General features: G+C 35.3%; 1 protein-coding gene across 3 annotated transcripts in view; it reads right to left on the bottom strand.

Annotated features, from left to right (window-relative positions):
- Cadm2 (cell adhesion molecule 2) overlaps positions 1-21,949 on the bottom strand; it is a 916,009-nt gene that overhangs the window by 126,482 nt on the left and 767,578 nt on the right. For all 3 annotated transcript variants that reach the window (XM_040750595.1, XM_005082055.4, XM_040750596.1), the window contains 2 exons: positions 15,966-16,118; positions 13,466-13,603 (listed from right to left, as the gene is read on the bottom strand). In XM_040750595.1, coding sequence (XP_040606529.1) covers positions 13,466-13,603; positions 15,966-16,118 — 291 coding nt within the window. The remainder of the gene's footprint in view (positions 1-13,465; positions 13,604-15,965; positions 16,119-21,949) is intronic.

Raw genomic sequence — 21,949 nt, 5'->3', positions numbered from 1 at the left:
ACTTATATTGAATTCTCACTTTATCTTCACCTGTTGAAGATTAATATTTTCTTTTGTACAATTTCTCCTGTTTTTTTATCAAATGAAGATTACTGCCAAGACCCTTATCTGTACATGATACTGAGAATAAGGAATGATTCAGTCTTGGGGAACCTTGAATAATATGGTACAGAATTTTGCAAGAGACAGAAGGATGGGAGGAGGGCTGAGAAATGCCATCTTTTAAGCATGATATCTCCATGGCAATTGTGAACTCACAAAAACTGTCCCTACTGGCACTAAACTCCAGTTGGACTTTCTAACAGTAAGCTATGGAGGGAGAAGGAACTCATGTGTCTTTACCACTTGCAACTGCTCTATTGGCAACTAATGTATTCCTAGTGAGATGGAGACATAGTATCTATTTATACAGCCCCTGTTGAATCCACTAGGCTTTCTGAAGGTTATTTCAAATTCTTGATCACACAGAAGGCCCTATTTGAACTCTGGAAAACACCAAACACAACAAAAAACTAACAAATGCCAGAAAGAGAATGATAATGAAGAAAGGATGTGTTGACTGGATATGAGGGAAATAAGAAGGTGTACAGATGTGGGTAGTAACCAGAATACATAACTGCATATGAAATTTTTATATAACAAAGTGCATTAATGTTAGGAGTGCTGCACATACCAGCTACATGAATTGAGTTTTGGAAACCAGGGAAGTCTTCATTCAAAATAATCATTATGTTTAAAAGTGTGGACTTGAAAACTCTTTTGCCTCTGGGTCAGAAAATATTAAATCTGAAAACTCTATTGTTTTATTCACATGTTAATTAACTGATAATAGCTCTGTTGATGTCATAGGTAAAAGCACCTGCAACAACAATGGCTGGTGGCAATTTGCCATCGGTAAATGTGAAAGTATTTATATAAGCAATCTATTAGTAATCTCACATTAGAGTCCATCTAGTTTTTCTACACTAATTTGACTACTGTTATATTTTCAATACCTTTACATTTTGTGTTAATTTATCTAATATTTTTGAACTTGTCCAAATCGTTTGAGAAGAAAACAGCTACAAATCAGCCTCCCTCAAAAAATAAAAAAACATAGCCAGCTTGATTTCTGGCTCATATGCAAAGAGTGACATTTAAATCAGTGTAAATTTAGGGTTATGACTCTAGGCAACTACTGAGAACAGCAAGGCTCAGTTTAAAAGACATTATCAGTATTAAAGTCATCTTCAAAATTTACCGGTTCAATTCTTGGTCACTTTCTGTATGTAAATGACAAGGATGGAGATTTGAATTGGGTAGGTAATTTGGGGCCAGGTACTCCAAAAGCAGCAGTTTAAGAATGTCCTGGCTGTAGATCAGGAAGGGTAGGAGGGAGCTTTGTTTTGTTTTGTTTTGTTTGTGTTTGTGTTTGTTTGTGTTTGTTTATTTGTGTTTTATCATCTCCTAAATGGGCATCATCTGGAGGCTGAATTTGAGGCTATGATAAACCTCAGTGTGGACACCAATATTTTCTCATTAACTGTTTATAAATTTCTATGTTTTCATGGTACAAATTAGATGTTTACTCATCAATTTCATCCCATCTTCTAAGAAGCAATGACATTGTTTCCATCTTCCTTTCCTCCATCCTATTCCACTGGGTATCTGCCTATATTTATAGCTTGCCTGCCCTGGACTCTTTGTTTTAAATTCTAATACAACTATTCTAAAGCTTCCTTATGACTACATTCTTTATTTTGTTTTATTTATCTTTCTATTAATTTAACTATATAGTTGTTTATTTTTGATGTTTTTTAACAGAGTTTCATTATATGGCCCCTGGTTGTCCTGGAACTTTCTTTGGAGACCAGCTTCTCCTTGAAATCACAGATCCCCCTGCTGATGCCTTCCAAGTGGTAGGATTAAAGGCATGTACCACTATGCCCAGCTCCATGTCCATTCTTAAATTATTTTGTTAATGACACTAAGAACCAAAATAAAGGGCCTCAATTCCCCATATAACATAATGTCATATTTCAATTTCTTTAACCCATATTGAGTTTCAGTTCCTTAGAAGAAGTTTATGAACTGGATTTCTCGGTGTACAAGAGTATCCAATAAACAGTTATTTTTTCAACTATGAAAGTAATACCTCAGACCAGTTTTATCTAAGAAGTTCATTATGAACATGTGAAAAATCTTTCAAGGGATTATAAAATATAGATAATGTGAGAGGAAATGCTAATTTATAATTTTTAATAATTAGCTAGGATTATCTAGGAGACAGATTAGCATTCCTTCAAGATAAATTATATTTTAATATACTTCTTTCTTTAAAAAACACATAGAAATACTGACAATATCTATGTGCATATTTATATTTGTATAATGAGCTTAATATGTCACTTGTCACTTTAATCCCATTCTTTATTTCAATTTAAATGGAGTTTTTTTTAAATCTATGAAGGCTTATCCTGCTCAGTTTATTCTGTAGCAATGATTTATAAATATAAATATCCAAAAGTAGAGATAAAGATGGCAACAATTTTTTTATTTTAATACAGGGTTTTTGTGTGTGTGTGTGTGTGTGTGTATATGTGTGTAGCTTTGTAGACCAGGCTGGCCTCAAACTCACAACCTGCCTCTGCCTCCCAAGTGCTGGGATTAAAGGCAATGTACCACCACTGCCCAGCAAAGAAAAATAAAGGCAACAAATTTTAAGAACATATTTTATTTAGGACTCAATCATCTCTTTTATCCAAAAAAATGATACTCATAAACACTAAAAGCTGTTCTCAAGTGTAAAACTTCCTTTTGTGCCACCATGTGTACACTCAATGAATTTACATTTGTAATGCTTGACATGCTTAGGACTCCTCTCTCATAGTTTTTCTCTGTGCTCTCTGCCCACAGCTTGTCATGTTCCAGTGTAAGTAATTAGGATTTCTCCTTCAGAGACATATGACCAAGAAAATCCAGTCTTGCCAACAAATATAAAGTGTTAACTAATTAACTTGTATCCTATTCTCTGTCATCGTATACCTTAATCATCACTGAAGAACTTGAAGAATTCAAAAGAACTAAAACTTAAAACATGCTTGAACAAACATGCATATCCATCCATCCCAGAATGGGTTCCATTAATGCCATATTTTGGCATTGTAAAAAAAAGGGCATGATTCAACAAGTAAAGAACCAATGATTAAAATAGGAGAAGCCATAGTTAACTGTTGCAGGCATTAAAAGGAGTGAAATGACCATAAGGTTTCTCGGGATAATGAAGGGATGATCTTTGTGGTTGCAATTAGGTTCCCTTGGCTCCATTCACTCTGAATGACCACTTGAACTTCACAATCACTTCTAAACCATTAACCAAGAAGCAGAACATGAAGTACTAGCTTTCATCAGCCTCCTGTTCCAAGAATGGAGTCTAGATTTTCTGTGCTAAATTTTATTTTTGAATACATACTGATGCCTTAGTGTAGACATCACTTGTCTACATTATGATATTCTGACTTTTCCATTATATTGAAAATAATATATAACAAGCTCCCAAAATGATAAAATATGGTAGAAAGTATAATAGATAATTCAGTGGAGTATATTTTGCAAGTAAATAAAGAAATCTATGAATTTTATTAAAGATTCAAGCAATAGATTTGTGGAACTTATTTGAAGTCTATAACAATAGTATCCCCCAATGATAACATACTTTTTAATAAGATATATTGTTAAGCACATGCCAAAATATTCAGCCTACATCTTATCCACTTAATTCAAAAGTGAGTCACATCAATCCATAAGAGATCTGAGATGAAAAGTCAGCTCTCTGAATATGTACAATGCTTAGACATGTACATGTGTTACTACATTTTTAAATTTGGTCTCATTTAGTTTGATCATTTTCCAAAAAGTTATAACTATATATTATTTTAATATTGGAATTAACTCCAGGACTACTGAAAATTTTAAGGTAATTCCAAATGCTAGATTCACAAACTAAGTTTATATCGAAATTTGAATGTTGCTTCCCTCTTCAAATTTTCCTGTCTCCTATATTTCTTTCACGTTTTCTGCTCCCTTCTCATCTACATTTGTTTGTTGTTGAGCATCACTAGGTTCCTGGCTTCCAGGTAATTTGCATATTGAAAATTGAGGACACTGTCCAGAAGAGCACAGATGCTTAATAAGTGTCTTTTGAATTAATTAAAATAATGAGAATACTCAGCCAGGTAAATCATCTCCTTCCCTGTGGTAAGTGGCTCACTCTAAGTCTGTGAGTGATTTGGAAACTTTTCTGACATTTCCTTCTTTATAACAGATATTTATTAAATCTAATTATCATTCTCCTGAAAAACTGAAGATGTCATTATTTTAAAATCTTAATATATGATCATATTTTATTTTATCAGAGTACAATTCCTGGGGATGAGTGAAGGTTGGGTTATCTGTAGATCAAATGTGTGTAGGTTAGTGTTATATAATACAGCTCTAGTTTCTTATATTTTCATTATCTTAATTCTTAGTATGTTCCCTTTATTTTGGGCAATATTTAGCCTATCTTTTATTTTAGTTTCCCTCCATTATTACCCAATAATTATTGTCAGGATTGCTTCTTGGGCTAAGAGCCACATGAGGAATTTGAAGTTTACATTTTGTTTTGTATGTGTGTGCCTGCGTAGGGTGTGTGCACATTGCATTACAGAAATCAATAAAGTCATAGCCAATTATAGAGACCAGGGAAGTCACATCTAACTCAAGAGCATGCCTTTTTGCATTCCTAACTTGATAGTGTGTTGCTGGAATGCCAGGCTAGTTGTCTGGTGAGTGAGCTTTCTGGGAGATTTTTCTAACTTCACCTCCGAGTTTACCCAGGAAACTGAGATCCAGTCATGACACTCGTACAGCAAGCTCTTCATTCATGGAGTCATCTCCCTAGCTTCTGTGCTTTTCCTGCTACTGTCCTTTCATGTGATCAAACGTAAATGCTCCCTACCTTCAGCAGGCAGTTGTAAATTACCTCTTAGTTAATCCTTGCTTTATAAATTAATCAATATTTTGTGTATGGTATTTGCTGTAAGTGTTTTATGTTACATATGTGTTTTTTTTTTTCTGAATGTTACTTCTTTGCACGTGCTTGGTGCAAAGGAGGCCAGAAGATATGTCACCTGCCCTGGAACTGAAGATAGTGCTAGTTAGTTACACTGGAAGAGCTGACAGCATGTTTAATTACTGAGCCACCTCTCAAACCCTGAGGCATTTGGTTATTAAAAAACTTCCCATTAGCAAGGAGCAAAAGATGAGACGTCTAATATATTTAATGACAGATTAAGAAAAGGGAAAAATGAAATTGCCAATATAGCTGAGGAGGAAGAATCATGTAAAAGTAAACTAAAAATATACCAAACTTAAAGTCTATTCAACTATTGAATATTTAAAATTCATGCACTATTTTTTCTCTATGAAACTCACGAAAAAGTAGTATCTAAAAATTATATATAATTATAAGAAGAAATGTGAAATAGTTTCAACCTTTCTTGAAGCAAAATAATAGTTATTAAATTTTAAAAAGAGAAATATGTTTATTCTAAAAAACAGAAAAATATTAGAAATAAAATAAAAAATAAGAATAGAAAGATGAATACATTTACAGTAAGATAAATTAGTAGAAGACACTGTAAAATCTATAACTTAAAAACAAGTATCTGAGAATGCCTATCAGAATGGCAGTTGTCTCTCTCTAGAACAAACATCATTGCTAGTATAAATTATTCACATTTGCACTCAAATACTTACACACTTAAAGAATATGAAACTGCTATAGTCAAATACCAAGTCACTGAAATCATTGTTTGAGAAAATCTATGAAATCTTAGAAAGGATTGGGACAAACTGTTGTCACTCTGCCTCCTTCCTGTTGCCAACTCAGGTGTCTGGATGGATACAGGCAACAGAACAGGAATCATTGTTCATTTCTTGAACCTATTGTGTAATCTGACTTTCATGCCTTTGACAAAATATCTAGTAGAAAGGTCTTCAGTGAAGGAGGTGCTGTCATGCATGATGGTTTTAGAGGATTCTGTCCATGGTCCCATGACTACTGTTGGTCCCTAGGCAAAGACTGTCATGGCAACAAGACCTCTTGGCATATCCCCATATCGCAGAAAACAGATAGAGTCAGGGATAATAGACAAGGCTATTTCTTCCTGAGCATGGTGCAAATAACCTATTTTTAAGATACAAGTAACATTATACAGACTGAGCTGCTGCATTTATGTATTAATAAATATATATGTACAAATATATATATGCATGCGTGTAACAATAAAGGCATTAAACACAGACAACTACTGGGTCATTTTGCTCAGCCTTAATACATGGGGAGGTGCTTAGTCTTACTACAACTTGCTATGTCATGATTAATTGATACCCATAGAAGGCCTTCACTTTTCTACCTGGAGACGGAAGTGGAGGGGACTTGAGTTGGCAGCAAAGCTGAGATGGAGGGACTGGGAGGACACAGTACAGGGAGGCAGCAGCCAGAATGTAAAATAAATAGACAAACAACAGCAGCGAAAACCACACACAACTAATTCATTATTGAGATAAAGTTTAAACACAAATTATATAATTTATTGGAATTATTTCATTAGATTATATAAATGTTCTGAAAACCTCCAAAATTAGGAAAAAGGGAAATAATAGTAATAACATAATTTGGACTTTAGAAATTAGAACAATCATTTTTATAAATACCTGGTCATCTTCCCAAAACTTTTGAATGCATACATGTCAAAAACATAGCAGGAGGAGAGGAGGGAGTAGGAACTTGATCAGTATGTAAATGAGAAAAGATTGTTTTAAAAGATAAAAAGAATAGAAGAATTTAAGGGAGAAATGTTCAAGGAACACATATAAGAGGACAATTTGCTCATCTTTTTCTGTAAATCTGAATTTGCTCAAAATAAAATGCTATGGTAGAAAAAACCATAAAAACATAAAGTTAACAAATTATGATGTAATCAGAAAATTGAAATGATAATACTTTAAGTTAATCTTTACATATTTAATGCAAGTAACACAGAGACACTCTTATTTATTTTCTTCTGTTTTCTGTAAAATGTCACAATCTCTGACTCACAACTTAATACTTATTCAAATGAATATAGTTAGGTTAAATGAATCATTATCTGAAGACCAGTATGTGAAATCAAATTGAGAATATGAATGCATAATCTACCATTTCTCAAAGTTGAGCTTGTGTATATGTTTGATTGAAAAATGAAGAAAAAAGAGAAGAGCAAAGTAATTATGTGGTCAAAGAATATTGAAAAGATGTAGGCTGAAGCCAAGTTCTCAGAAACATTAAAATATCGAAGTGCGCTTAGATTTAATTTTAGATAATTACCTTTTAAGAACAGGCTTAAAAGGTTCATAGAAGAGCAGTGACATCTAAATTGAAGGATTTAGGGGCATGTCTTTCACTTTATTAAACAACTGTTAAGACATTTTGTTTATTTAGTCTAAGACTATGGATTTGGTAGATGTATTTTTAAAATCATAAAAAAATAGTGACACTTGAAAAATAGCAAGAATTTGGTTCAATGTAACTGTTCAGAGGCAAGGAATCTCGGAGAGCTTTCAAAAAACTACTGCCTGGATTAATGTTAGTCAAAATTGTGACCTTTAGAGAAACAAACCATTAAGGGGTCAAATGCTACTTTTCTAACCAATGACAAGTAATATACTAAGAAGTGTAAGGTAAGATTAGGTTTTATTTAGCCAATTAAAAATTGACTGCTGCACTATCTTTGATTTACATTAAAATAGATGTCAACTTTTGTCTTATAAAAATTATAGCTAAAATCACTTCAAGCTCTTTGGGTGAACATCCAAAATGCATGTCAGGTAATGGAATAGTGATACTTGTACTGTCATGAATGCAATTAGGGACTGGCAAAGTTTACTCCACAAAGTCATGGTGGACATGCACTTCAATTAATTCAACCTCAGATTCAAAATAAATAAAATACGACTAATCCCTGAGCTAGTTTCTATTTCTGTCCATACTTTAGGGATAAATGTTTATTGTCCTTCATTCTCAGATTTCTTGCTGAAGATCCTTTGAATATGTCTTGTGTTTTGAATCTATCCCTGTGAGGGAGAAGTCCTGTGCATTTGTCAATAAAGCACTGCTGGCCAATAGGAATCTAGATAGGTGGGACTAGGAGTCCAGGAGAATTCTGGGAAGGAGAAACACAGGAGTCGAGATGTAACGCCATGGGGTAGGAAGCCTGGAACTATTCTCCGGTAAGAGAAATACTTAGATTAACAATTATGGGGTAATTACTTAAGTCAGAGCTAGCCAGTAAGAAACAAGCAAGGCCAACAGCTTCATAATTAATATAGCTTCCTGTGTGTTTATTTGGGACTGATGCGGCTCTAGAACCAGGCTGGCGGGAATGCTTCTCTCAAGGAAAAAGCCTCTTTTTATATATCCCTGTGAAGAATGAGTCCATTCTTCTCTCATTAGGATGTTTTTAGCTCATGCTTGTCATTACCTCTCACTCTTTGAGCATTCCATATTCCTGCTCCAAGCTCCCAAATTATAGTTCTAAATCTCAGAATATTCCCTCTTGCAGATAAGTAAAAAGGCAAACACATCCCTGCCTTGTAGATCTGTTTCTGGCACCTTGGCTATCCTGTAGGATATAAAGCTTACTCTGTTCTTCCCATCACCAAATCAAGGTCTTTGCTGAAGACTAAAGTTCCCCCTGCAAGCTTTACAGACATTTTAAGTTCATTGGTGGTCAGCAGTTCATGTTTCCAGTTCTGTTTGTCTGACGTTTCCTTTTTCCTTATTCCTGAAAGGACATGTCTATGCTACCAGAGTTCACTCACTGTTCTCTATGGCTCCCACAAATTGTCTAAACCATGACTGATTGTTTTCAAGACAAACATACGAATATGTTCCTGACTCTCTTCCTCTGAAAGACCTTAACTCAGTATGTCAATTTCACTTTTGACATTTTCTGTGAGTGAAGAAGGGATCTGTGGCTATGGATGCAAGGCTCCTTTTACCATATAAGGTAAAATAAACAAAGCCTGCAGCTCAATTCATATCAGGATTTCCTCCCACACTTAAGGAAAGGGGACTATGTAAGGATATAGGATCATTGAGGGCAATCACAAATTTTGCTTAATACGTTAAAAGCTAGTTATCAAGAAAAGAAAATCTCAAGATTTGCTAATAAGAAATGCTCAAACTGCAAATTACCAAGCATATAAATAGAATGAAAACGTTAATGCAGCTGCCAGTTCTCAGGGTGCTGAATGATTTAGAAAGGGAGTGCACACTTTTTCACAGTAAATGGCAGATACCCAGACTTCCTTACTCCCCTGAAGATTAAAGGCTGCAGTGAAACATCTGTGGTTTGGATGTAGAGCTGTCCAGAGATACCAAAGGGATGTCTGGGTCAATGCATGGAGAGCAGGAAATCCAGAGTTAGATGGCATTGTAATGGTCTTATTCTTAAAAGCTTTCAGAAAAAAGTAAGTCTTACTCTTGCTCAGACAATGTATCCTAACCTCTTAATCAGGGGTAGAAGGCTTTCCACAGCATATCTGAACTCTATCTCCTTGCCTGCCTCCTAAGAACACCATACAGAAAACTTCACCATTTTTCCAAACACTTGCCTGAACTAAAGAGATAAATGCAATTCCTTTCTCTAGACTGTCCTGTAGCTTACTCCGAGTTACAACCCAAATGATAGATTCATAAAGATCTATTTATTCAGTTATTATTATATATTAAATGCTTCCTTATGAATGAACACTTGAAGGGTTTGGCTTTTCCTAAAAGTAGGATTGGTCTCCCCTTCTTTTGCAACAAGCCTTCAGCTAATTCATGTATTTGTGCCTGGGACACACAAGTTTTATACAAGCATCTCTTGTTTGTGAATGTATTAACAGAGCACTGTCCATTTTAGTTCACATCACAATTTTAATTTAGAGAGACACACACCTCAACAATCATTATTTGTTGAATATAGTAATAATAACAAGAAAGATAAAATATCTAAAATGTATACAAAGTGAGTCTTTGCATATGACAGCAATTTCTTCTATGCATTCAGTCATGTGTGTTACTTGCAGCAACAGTATCAGGGAGACATGATTATACTCAGGAGGCAGAGGCAGGCATATCTCTGTGAGTTCGAGGCCAACCTGGTCTATAAAGCAAGTTCCAGGACAGCCTCCAAAACAATGCAGAGAAACCCTGACTTGAACAACCAAAAAAAAAAAAAGAAATGAAGGATATTTATATACACAATTTACACTTATTCTGTTCTCTAAATGAATATAGTACTCAAAGAGGAGTACATGTGTCCGTCAAACATGTGACAGGATATAAAAGTACATACTCTTAGGTTCTACCTGGTACTCAACCAGAACTGGAGCATTGGAGTCTGAGCTACAACATGCCATGCATGCAATTATGAAATTGAGTGAAATTAAAGAACACGAAAATCCTCCTCCCTATTTAAATACATGTGATCAAGTAGTACTTTTAGAAAAATAAAATCCATAGGATGGGTAATCCTAAAGAAAATTACTTACTTTTATAGGCATGGCTCTCTGTAGAAAATTATTCTAATCATAATTATTTTAGTAACTGTAGTCACTTTAAACATCTCCATGATGATTCATATGCTGCTTCTCTCATATGCTCTGATACACTAGGAAGCTGAGATACATTAGAAAACTGACTAAACTGAAGTGGATTGTATTCTAGTAGAGTCACTTTCCCCTACATATGTTTAAAGTTGCAAGTGATACTATATAAATTCAACAGTCAGCAATTATAGTCATTTTTTTATCTCTGGAAAGTCAAGGCAGTTGAGATGTTGATGGACCACACCTTAAAGTGTGGAGGTTTGGCTAAAGTAACTGTTCTGAAAAATAACATTTAGCAAATTCGGAGGACAGCAAACAAAATGAGTGTTCAGAGTGTTCAGTTCATGCAGTGTACTGCACTTATTTACACGTGCACCAATCAAAGTGGCATTTACACCACTCAGGGAAGCTCACCATCTGCTTGGGAAGATAAACAACCTACTCATCCAGATGATATATAGATTCATTTAACTAGGGGGTTCATACCAACTCCATAAACTGTTATTGCATTGGAAAACATTAGGAAAGGAGGCTTCAAAGTTACAGAATGCAGAAGAGAATCATATGCTGATTCTGCATATGGCTTTGTTACAGTGTTTGTTCAGATCTTGATTTAGATGTCTTTGAAGTTCACTGTTTCAGAACATCAAACTTTTTACATTTTTAGAGATTATTATAGCAATAACCTCTCTCTCCTTATATCTTCAGTTTTGCTTAATATTCAAAGGAGAGGCCAGCTTTGTTTAAAAAAATATTTTTTTGCATAAAACATTACTATACTACTTGTTTTTCATGAGGTTACAATGTTAACTACAGTCAACCAACTTTAATGAACTCTCTAATGTGTTACCCTCTTTAACTACCCTGGGGAGTCAGGGAAGAATAGCCATGGAACATCAAGAAAATGGTAAGAACATGCATTCAACAAACCATTTCACTATGTCAGAGTTAAGGAAGGGATGCAGATTATAAAACAATTCACTGGGTTGGAGAGATGGCTCACTGTTTAAGAGCACATTCTCCTGTTTCAGAGGACTTGACTTCAATTTCCATCACACACAACAGGCAATCACAACTCTACCTCTAATTCTAACATGCTCTTCTGGTTTCCACAGTCATCCTTATATGTGTACCCTACACCTCATACAAAAACATACATACACATACAAAGGTACATACACATGGACACGCACATACACATAAATACAAAGTCTTTAAAAATCATTGAAATACATTTAAGAAGTTCTTGCAAGTTTAAAAGATGTCTTTCAAAGAAAAAGAAATGTGATGCTTAAGAATTTGATGCTTAGTATATTCCTGTAAGCTGCAGAAGGAATTTGATACACATCCTATAGTATAAGGGCTTTCCATTAGAAGTGCTTAACAGAAAAGTGACTGGAACAAATGCTTGTCACAGTTGGTAAACTAGGGAAGCAGAATGAGGGATTATCTTTGAAAAAAATCTCACTAGGTTCAGAGAAATCTTCCAAATATATCCTAGAGTCAATATTAGGATAGTATTATTGAACCTGCCGAAATACAAGATTTTGGCTACAAAGCAACATCAATTTTTATCCAGAATTGTAAAATGTCCAATTTCAGTTTTGTGCCTTACCTTTCCCTTAAAATATATTGAGCAAAATATACCTAGTTTAGGCAAAGGTGGTGCATAAAGTTAAAATTATTGATAAGAGGGTGTATATGTGGGAAGTAAGGAAGAAAACAGATGACAATTTTATAGATTACAATCTTGGTATGATAAATAAACCACATCCTGGGACTTTGTTTTAATTACTAAGAATCAAACAATTGGATACAAGATAAGAATTGTATGTAAAAGTAACTAGAATGGTTGGCGTAGCATGAATTATAGAATATTAGGCCAATAATTATACTATTATTACCACATAGGCAACTTGTTTGAACAATCACCATAAACAACTATCGTAGTATTATTATTAATGTACATGTTATCAGGACTAACACCTTCACATGGGATTAAAGACACAGTGGTTATATTAGTATGAACTACTTAATTCCATCATATATTAGTCATTTTCTATGTAAACTTCTTTGCGAACCTCAACTATGTATGTATTGCTTATGTCAGAGAAAGTTTAGAATCTGTACAGAACTTTTAAATCACCATCAATTTTTTTACTAAGACGAACCAATTCTTTTACGTTATGAGAATCACTAGAAATAAAATTTATTGATGTTTAGTTTTTCCTTTCAAATATTTATAAATCCAGAAGTGTACTAGATGAAGAAATAACTCATACCATATCCCTGACTATAGCATACATTATGTCTGTGGGATATGAAATAATAGTGTGCTTTCTGCTCTGTTTTCAAGTAAAATTCTCCTTTTTTTAAAACCTTACATTAACTTATTTTCTAGCCTTGTCTCCAGTGAAGTATACATTAGTTCTAGACTTGTGCTTTTATAAGCACAAAACAAAGTACACAGTGATTCTATTAAAGACTACTATTTATTAATTTTGTGTGTTTTTTGTCAGGGTGGGGCACACATTTTTGCATATGTGCTCTCATTCCATCATGTGATTCCCTGGGATGGAACTCCAATCAGCAGGCTTTTCATTGGACTTTGATCGTCAGTGGACCATCTTGCTGTCCAGTAGTGATGATATTAATACACTTTGTGAAGCTACCTAACAAGAATTTTATAAATCTCATTCGAATTATATTTAGTCAGTAAGGAATAGTGTGGTCTTAAAAATATAGATAATTCTGTTATAGCACAGTGTTCCTTAATGTTGACCTAAGGACTTTCCCCATGATTTACCTTTAATTTCTTTGTCATTTTTGAACCATCTTATGTCAGCCGCAGGTTTACTTCCAGAAGTCTTACAAGTTAGCTGCATCAGGTCTCCCTCCATGACTGGTGACGAAAACCCGCTAATCTGCGGCTTTTCTGGAACACCTGAAATTGAATCAAATAAGGAAAGTGAGTGTCGATCTCCAGGGATGACCTAAATTCCTCTATGAGAAAATAAACTTTTTCAGCTATAGTGCACATGCATACACAGCATCCAGAAAGAACTTTGTTTTGTTTGGTAAGACAGGGTTTCTCTGTAGCTTTGGAGGCTATCCTTGAACTTGCTGTGTGGACCAGGTTGGTCTTAAAGTCACCTGTCTCTGCCTCCTGAGTGCTGGGATTTAAGATGTGTGCCACCTCCACCTGGCCAGAAAGAACTTTAAAAGGTGTTCACTTCAAAGTAGTTTTTTGTTTTTCAAGACAGGGTTTCTCTGTATAGTTTTGGAGGCTGTCCTGGAACTCGCTCTGTAGACCAGGCTGGCCTCGAACTCACAGAGATCCACCTGCCTCTGCCTCCCGAGTGCTGTCAAAGTAGTTTCTAAACGCAAATTTTAAGCTTTAAAATACAATCATTCAAAAACTTGTGATTGCCACTGTGACAGTCTGAGTAGGTAGACTGTTGTGTGATTTGAGATAAGAATATCATGCCTTTAAAATACATTTTGTACTTACGTGTATATGTGTGTGTGTGTGTGTGTGTGTGTGTGTGTGAATGAGTGTGCATATGTTCATGTAGGAGACGTCACAAATGCCACGCTGGTATGTGGGAGTCACAGGAAGCTCAGGTGCTTGTTTGAAACACTGTCTTTCCTACTGTTAAACACTGTGATGACTGCTCCAGTCTAGATGATCCACGTATTTCCTGAGAATTATCCATTGCTGCCTTGTATTTGGCTACAGGAATGCTGGGTATTCAAACCCATGATACTTCACTAGGCTTTTCCAAGGGTACTAAGTACCTGAAAGTTTGTGACCAGGCTTTCCCAGGAAGTATTTTTTTTTTACGGGCAAAGCTGTCTTTACATCCTGAATATCACGCATTTTCTATGCTGTGTTATTGAATTATTTTCTTGGAGGTTTATTAAAATATCACACAGCATTATTCTATAATAAAGGTGCAGGAAAGTTGCCCTCATTGTACTACTCTAACTTAATTTTGAAACTATTAAAATGTAAGGATATCAGAAAGCTCTGATATGGGAAATAGAAAATTTAAATGACAACGAAGATAAAAGAGAAAATAAGCCTACTTCTCTTAACTAGCTAGTTGGTCTGTGTGTACTCACCTTTATACCCTTTTAAAAAATCAGTGTCATCATGGCATTTAATATACTGCACTCTACAGCCATTTATTCTTTGAGTCTTGAGTTGGCTCTACAGAACAATGCATTAACCTTAGGCAATTGTTATCTCGGAACACTCCACTTTAGTGGATGTATCTTGTCCTTAACGGCAAACTTGTGAAGATTTTTATGAAATAGTTCCAGTGGGACTTTCAATGAAACATATTTCACATCCCAAGCACAGAACCAATTTGCTAGCTGGATTAACTTTAATATTTCTATCGAAAGGATGTTATGCATTGGCTATTTTAAATGCAACACTGTGTCTTTATCTAAAAAGGTAGCCAAGCTAGGGGCAAAAAGGGAAAAAATCAATCTTTAAATTTCTCAAACTTGTTCAGTACACAGGTGAGTGTAAATGAACTGCAGCAATTTCAGCTGACTGGGGCACTGTGGAGTTGATGAGCTTGGAGCTGCACCTCTATTTCCTCTGAATCTCTATGAATGCATTGCTTTTTCATGTCACTTTAACCTTTGGGAAAATGGCCTGATACTTAGAGAATAAAAGCACAAGGAAGCTACAAGCTGCATGCACAAGTGACATTACCTACTTCATTTATGAATCTAGAAAATACACATTTTTCTTTTCCTAAATAGAGACACATGGAAATGTCAGGGCCATTTAAACGTGCCACAGTACAAAAAGAGGTCAGTTTTTGAAAGCCACGGGTTATTAGGGAAGGTCTCCATCAGGTGACTGAGACAATAAGATGAAGAACACACTTTGCATGCAAGTTAGAGTCACTGTCTAAGTATTCTATTGTTTTTTAAATGGCTTCAAATCACATGGCAGATGCATAATTTATATGAAATTAATTGGAAGAAAAACAAAAAAAAGTTCAAAGCAAATAAGCTAACAAACAACAACAACAAAATAGTTACTACCTAAGGCACAAAGTGACATTATGCTTTCTGGCATTCACTATAACCTTTGTGTCTACCTTTGTCTATTTCTCAAGTTAAAGCAACTAAGTGATTCCTAAATGTCTTTTTGCTGAGGGGCAACAATATATTAAATTATGCCTATTGATTTGATGTTCAATAAATATTTTGTTTGAACTGTGTTGTAGCAGTGCACATCTTTCTGGGAGTGTGATTACATGGTGTTCGTCTCTGGCACTTACCCAGAACAGTGAGATAGGCCTTGGAAGTCTTGACAGGCATTGTAAATAAGGAGCAGGTGTACTGCCCTTCATCAGAGAGAGACACATCACTGACGCTGATGCTCAGTTCATGCCAGGAAGCGCGGACCAGCTCGATCCTATTGTCCCTTAAAGCTGGAAAGACAAAGATATTGAGAATGTATGTAGACAGCACACAATAAGTGTATTTAGAAGATATATTTTAAAGATAATACAATGAATATTTTATTTAAACATTCTCTCTCTCTATATATATTTTTTTAAAACAGCAATTAATAGCTCCTTAATCATCAATGGAATAATTGTTTAATTACATGGTAAAATCCAGTATAATACTTTGAGTGAGAAAGAGGTTGATGGTAATAAAAATTGTTTCCTTCACATTATTTCTAATAGGAGGAATGCAAATGGCAAAAAAAATCTTGTGAAAATGAAAGACAGATACATTTGGGAAACTGGAATTGTTAACGGTCTTCCAAAGCACCAACAAATAATTTTTGTATATTAAAAAAAGTCCCTGTCATAGAGACACTAACTGAACATTTTCTCCACCAGAACTGAAAAGTGCCTGGGACTTACCTTTTGCCTACATTTGCACTGATGGGTACTGTATTATGATAATACATTTTAAGATTAAAATCACTTTTATATTACAGCTACTCCTAGAGTGTCTGCTGGAATCTTACAGAATTTTACACCTTTTTCCTCAGTCTCACGGTGCAGGGCATGAGTGAGCAAAGCATCATGAAACATGTATACAAAGACACTGTAAACCAAAGTTCACACACACAAAATTAGTCCAGCTAGTAGAACATGCTACTAGCCTGATTAGTGATTAGATCTCAGTACTTATGGATGGGATATTACAGGTCCAGAGCTAGACAATCTTGGGCTACCATTAGTCCCTGACTAGTCTTATACTCCCTGTCTCTGTATGTGTTAACAATGTGTGAGTATAAGGTAAAACTTTGGGGCAGTATAAATTGAACAAACATTCTCTGATCTCTTTTGAGGTAAGAGCTGTTATTTGTTGTTGATATCATCAGTGATGTGAGGAAACTCATTACTTCTTATGCTAACCTAGACAATAAAATAAAAATTTCAAACAGAATATAAAATAAATCAGAACAAAATCACAGAAAACTTCAATAACACAAAGTAATCCTTAAAAGATATACTCAGTATGTAGTACTTTAAAGAGTTAGAGACTTAATGTTAGAGCATCAGATTTCACCCAGTCAGAACAACCAAGGGAACATAGATGGAAAGACATAAGGAAAGAAATCAGCATAGTCTTAGTGACCATGAGAAGTCCAACATAGGTGTCACTGTGCTATCTGGAGACAAGAGAAAACAAGCCTGAAAAACTGGTAAAAAAACAAAAACAAAACAAAACAAAACAAAAAAAATAACAAATAAACCTTTCCCAAATTGGCGAAACACACACATGTGCAGAATCAAGACACTGAAAACTCTGTAATAGGAAAAAATCTAAACTCCAGGTCAATAAAAATTCAGATTAAAGTAAATTTAAAGTATTTAGAGGACAATGGTAATCTAAGTTGTTCCATGCATACAAATATAATTATAATAAATCATGTCCTTAGGCTAAAACCTGGCTGTCCATCCCACAATGAGGGATGCTCTCTCAGCCTGAACTCTTGGGGGAGGGCCTAGGCCCTGCCCTGAATGAAATGATAGACTCTGGAGATCCTCCATGGAGGGCCTCACCCTCCCTGGGAATCAGAGTGCGGATTGGGTGGGGGGCTGGAGGGTCTGGTTGGGCAGGAGGGGAAGAAGTGGAGGGAGAGGGAGTTGTGATTGACATGTGAAGCAAGCTTGTTTCTAATTTAAATAAAAAACAAACAAACAAAAAATTTGAACTACTGGAATACACCTAGCTGAAACCTACATGGTCACAAGCTTCTAGAGCAGTGGCTTCAATTTTTATTGCAGTTCCTCACATTCCAGTGACCCCAACCATAAAATAATGTTGTTGCTTCCTCATAACTGCAATTTTGCCACTGTGAAACATAATGCAAATATCAGATATGCGACCCCAAAAGGGTTGTGCCCCTCACCTTGAATAACATTGTTCAAGCTGGTTAGCTTTTATCTTATGTAGTCATAGGGAATCGATGGTATCAGGTGGTATTTATATTGTTTTAAAAATAAATTTACAGTGACAATTTGAAAATATTTTGAGTTTGGAATATTGACGATAAAATGAATATTTTAATTCCCACAATGCTTTAGTCAGTTCATTTATAGAATATGTTTAGCATTTTAGCGCTTTGATCACATTTGCTATACAAAATTTTGCCTCTTTTGACAACTAGAACTAAGCTCGAAAACACAAAGCAAGAGAAATTTCATGTCAGTTTTGTTATTTGCCAATGAACTTTAACAATTAATTCTTTACAATATTGTCTGCCTGTCTGCTTTGTACTAACTAAGACTAATAATGACACTGCGAGATGGAAAAGAAAAAAGAAATCTGGTTTAACACTACAACATTGGCAAGAACCTCCACTGATAAATATATAATTGCTCAAAACTAAGACATCTGCACAAGCATCCAACCACCACCCCAGTTTTGAAGGGACCCTGTAGACCAGGCTGGTCCTAAGCATGTACCAATCCTCCTGGCTCTCTGGCTGGGAATGTTGATTCACCATCAGACCCCTCCCCCTTCAAGTCCTGCAAATCTCTGTGAGTTCATTTGTTAAACAGTAAAGCTGAATAATGTGATTTTCATTCTAATGAATGTTTTCAGCAAACCCCATCTCCCCAGCGCTAATCTTTTCAAGTCCACACATTCTATGATGTCATCTACAGCTTAGTTTCAAACAGCATTTCAAGCGAGCGCGAATAAAGTAAAGCCTACAGTAGTCCAAAGAGGGATGCACCAGCAACTGAATGGGTTCCCTGTGTGCAGGAAGCTTGTCTCACTATCTTAGCACCCTGAGTCAGAGCTATCTGCACAGTAGGCATTCTGTGAGTGGCTATTGAACTGATACTGAGAACTAAACTCTGCCTCTATGTGATAAGAGCAGAGTGAAAGAGAACTGAACTATGAAGTCCTCTTCAGTATCTCTCCACAGGATCCCTATGGGAAAGAAGCTAAAATAAAATTTCCATTTTCCCTTTAGACACTGATGAACATAAAAAGCTAGAAGCACCATGCTAAGTAAATTCTTAACAAGGCTGTAGTTTGCTGAACAGTGCTTGTAATGTCAAGTAAGTGATCTTTAAAAATATTGCCATTTTTACCAGTTTCCAAGTGAATACAAACAGTGGTAACTAATCAGATAGTTACTTTGGGCATAGTAATTTCCAAAGACACAATGATATAATAATTGTGATACTGGTTGAGTGAATCCAGTCTTTAAAAAAAGAAGGAACTGTGGAAACAGAATTTTAATTATTCCTTATGTAGTATTTTGTTTGTTTGTTTGTTTGTTTGTTTAGAACTAAACTATTTTGTTCAAAGATGTTCTAAAATATCCCCAGGGAACAATTAAGTGAGAAGTAGAAATAAATGCTTGCAATAAAATGACAATTCTTTGATATTTAAAAAATGAGCTATAAGGTTAAATAAGGCATTCTCAGGTTATACCTCATCAACTTTTAGCTATAAGGTTAAATAAGGCATTCTCAGGTTATACCTCATCAACTTTAGGTGCCTGCCACCCACTAGGAATGTGACTTCATGGTTCATAGCTCCACATTCTGGAGAATTTAATCTTGCCTGCAAATAAGCACTGACCAGTGAGTAAGAATATATTAAAGAGTACTTGACTGTGGACAAAATTATTTCTCCAACACACCACTAGTCTAAATAGTTCATCAAATATACAAATGCATATTGATATTTTGTGCTTAATAAAATAAAATTCCAAAGAGATTTAGAATTAGAGAATTTAAGTCTTTTTCTTTTTTTGCCCCCATTGGTAAGAATGTTACTGGCATATTTGGCAATTTATATATCAATTAATTTTCAACTAAATGTATTAACAGACAGACTAATTAATTTATCTATCATTGTCCAATCAAGAACTTGGTAGGAAACTTGGTAGATCTCCTGGGAGATCTCAGTAGTAAAAGACCTGCTGAGTTACCCTGACCCTAGGTTGAATTCCCAGCACTTGCACTCAAATAGTAAAGCCAGCAAAAAAGAAACAGCCAACAATTTACACATGTTTAAGTGATCATGTACTATTTAAAAATAGTTTACTTTTTGACATTATAATATAATTATATAATTTCCCTTCCCTTTAACGCCTTCTAATTCCTCCCAAATACCTTTACTTAGTGCCTTTCAACTTTATGGCCTCTTCAGTAATTGATACATATATATCAAATTGTATAATGTCACTTGTATGTACATTTTTAGGGCTGACTACTTGGGATAACCAAAAGATTCGCTGTTTTCTGGCTAAGGCTATTTCTCCCATCCTCAACGTTCATTAGTTGCATGCAGTTCTTAGTACAGAATTGAGGCCTCATGACCTTTCACCCCATCCCCTTTTACATGTCTAACATTGTTGTCCTTGTGAAAATGCAGAGGACTGAAGCCTATTCCCGTGGAATACATCACAAGTCTTGGCACTTCTGGCTCAGGGACCATTGTGGAAGATGAGGATGGAGGAAGGTTTGTGGGATTGTGTTTCCTAGTAATATGTAAGGGAATTACATTACTCACCCGTGTTACTCAAATCACCCACATTCCTCACCAACATGAGCAGAGCAGGGACACCAAAGAACAGTAGGCATGCTAAAGTGGAAGTGGAGTTATGAGGGTGGGGAGTTCAGGCGACTGCTGGGGGTAGTGAATAAAAGGAGTCCTCCATCTTAAAAACAAACAGGAAATAAACTACAGAAACTTAAGAAATGCTGAGAGTTGGAGAAATAGCCTTTCCATGGAAGGGCACACAAATTGATTATCTAATTCCAAATGATCAGCTCTGAAAACATACATACAATTAACATTATGTAGTCTGAGAAGATTTTGTAGGAATACACACACACACACACACACACACACACACACACACACACACACACACACATATATATATTATGCTATAACAGCAATTAATAAAAAACAAATGGCATGAATTTGAAAGAGAGCAAGGGGAGGATCTGGAGGACAAAAAATATCTCAAAAATTAAATGAAGCAAAAATAATGATGTAAAAGAAGGAAGAAAATCCACTGAGAGCATTATTGGTGTTTCTATTTGTTTATAGCTCAACAACCTTGTTTGATTTCTTAAAAGGTTCTGTCCTTTGTAGTAGGACCATGGAGTTTCATCTAAAGCACACAGATGAAAGATCAAGCCAGTGACTCCTTCTCTGTTTTGTTCTTTTGCAGTCAGAGAACATAAAAGAATCTAAATCAATCTTCTGGAAAATTGGCAAAAACCACCATTGCTTCAGAACTACTATTTGGTATATGACATTTTAGGCTGTGTTGAATCCTTACTGAAACCATAGTAAATGAAATTTTGAGTAGATATGTGAACAAAGTCTCAGCAATAAATCTGAGAAGTATGTAGCTATTTGAAAGAAGGTTTTCTGCAATAGAACCTGAGATTTTAAACGTTAGCTTTTTCATTGCAGGTGTGATATCAGAGAACTCCAATACTTATAATTTCTTATTACAAAACATTTATAAAGGCTAAATGTTGCCAAACACAGAATGTACTAGATACAAGTAAACCTGTGTTGAAAAGGGTAGTGTGTTTGAAGGACTATAAACTCCATGCTTTCTGTTGTTTAGGCTTCTTCCTTGGCTAAAAACCTGTTCCTCTGTCCCTGTCTTCAAGGCTATTCATAGGGAAAGCCCTTGTCTTCCACACTCAAATTTGTAACCCTGAAAACACAAACAGCTGCTTTATCACAGCTGTATTCTTGCAGTAGTCTCTGTCTGCAAGATCACCTTTAAGCTGTTTGTCATATACAA

Source organism: Mesocricetus auratus, unplaced genomic scaffold (assembly GCF_017639785.1).
Source record: "Mesocricetus auratus isolate SY011 unplaced genomic scaffold, BCM_Maur_2.0 Super-Scaffold_100008, whole genome shotgun sequence".
Taxonomy (NCBI): Eukaryota; Metazoa; Chordata; class Mammalia; order Rodentia; family Cricetidae; genus Mesocricetus; species Mesocricetus auratus.
This window is presented reverse-complemented; position numbering and strand designations above follow the sequence as displayed.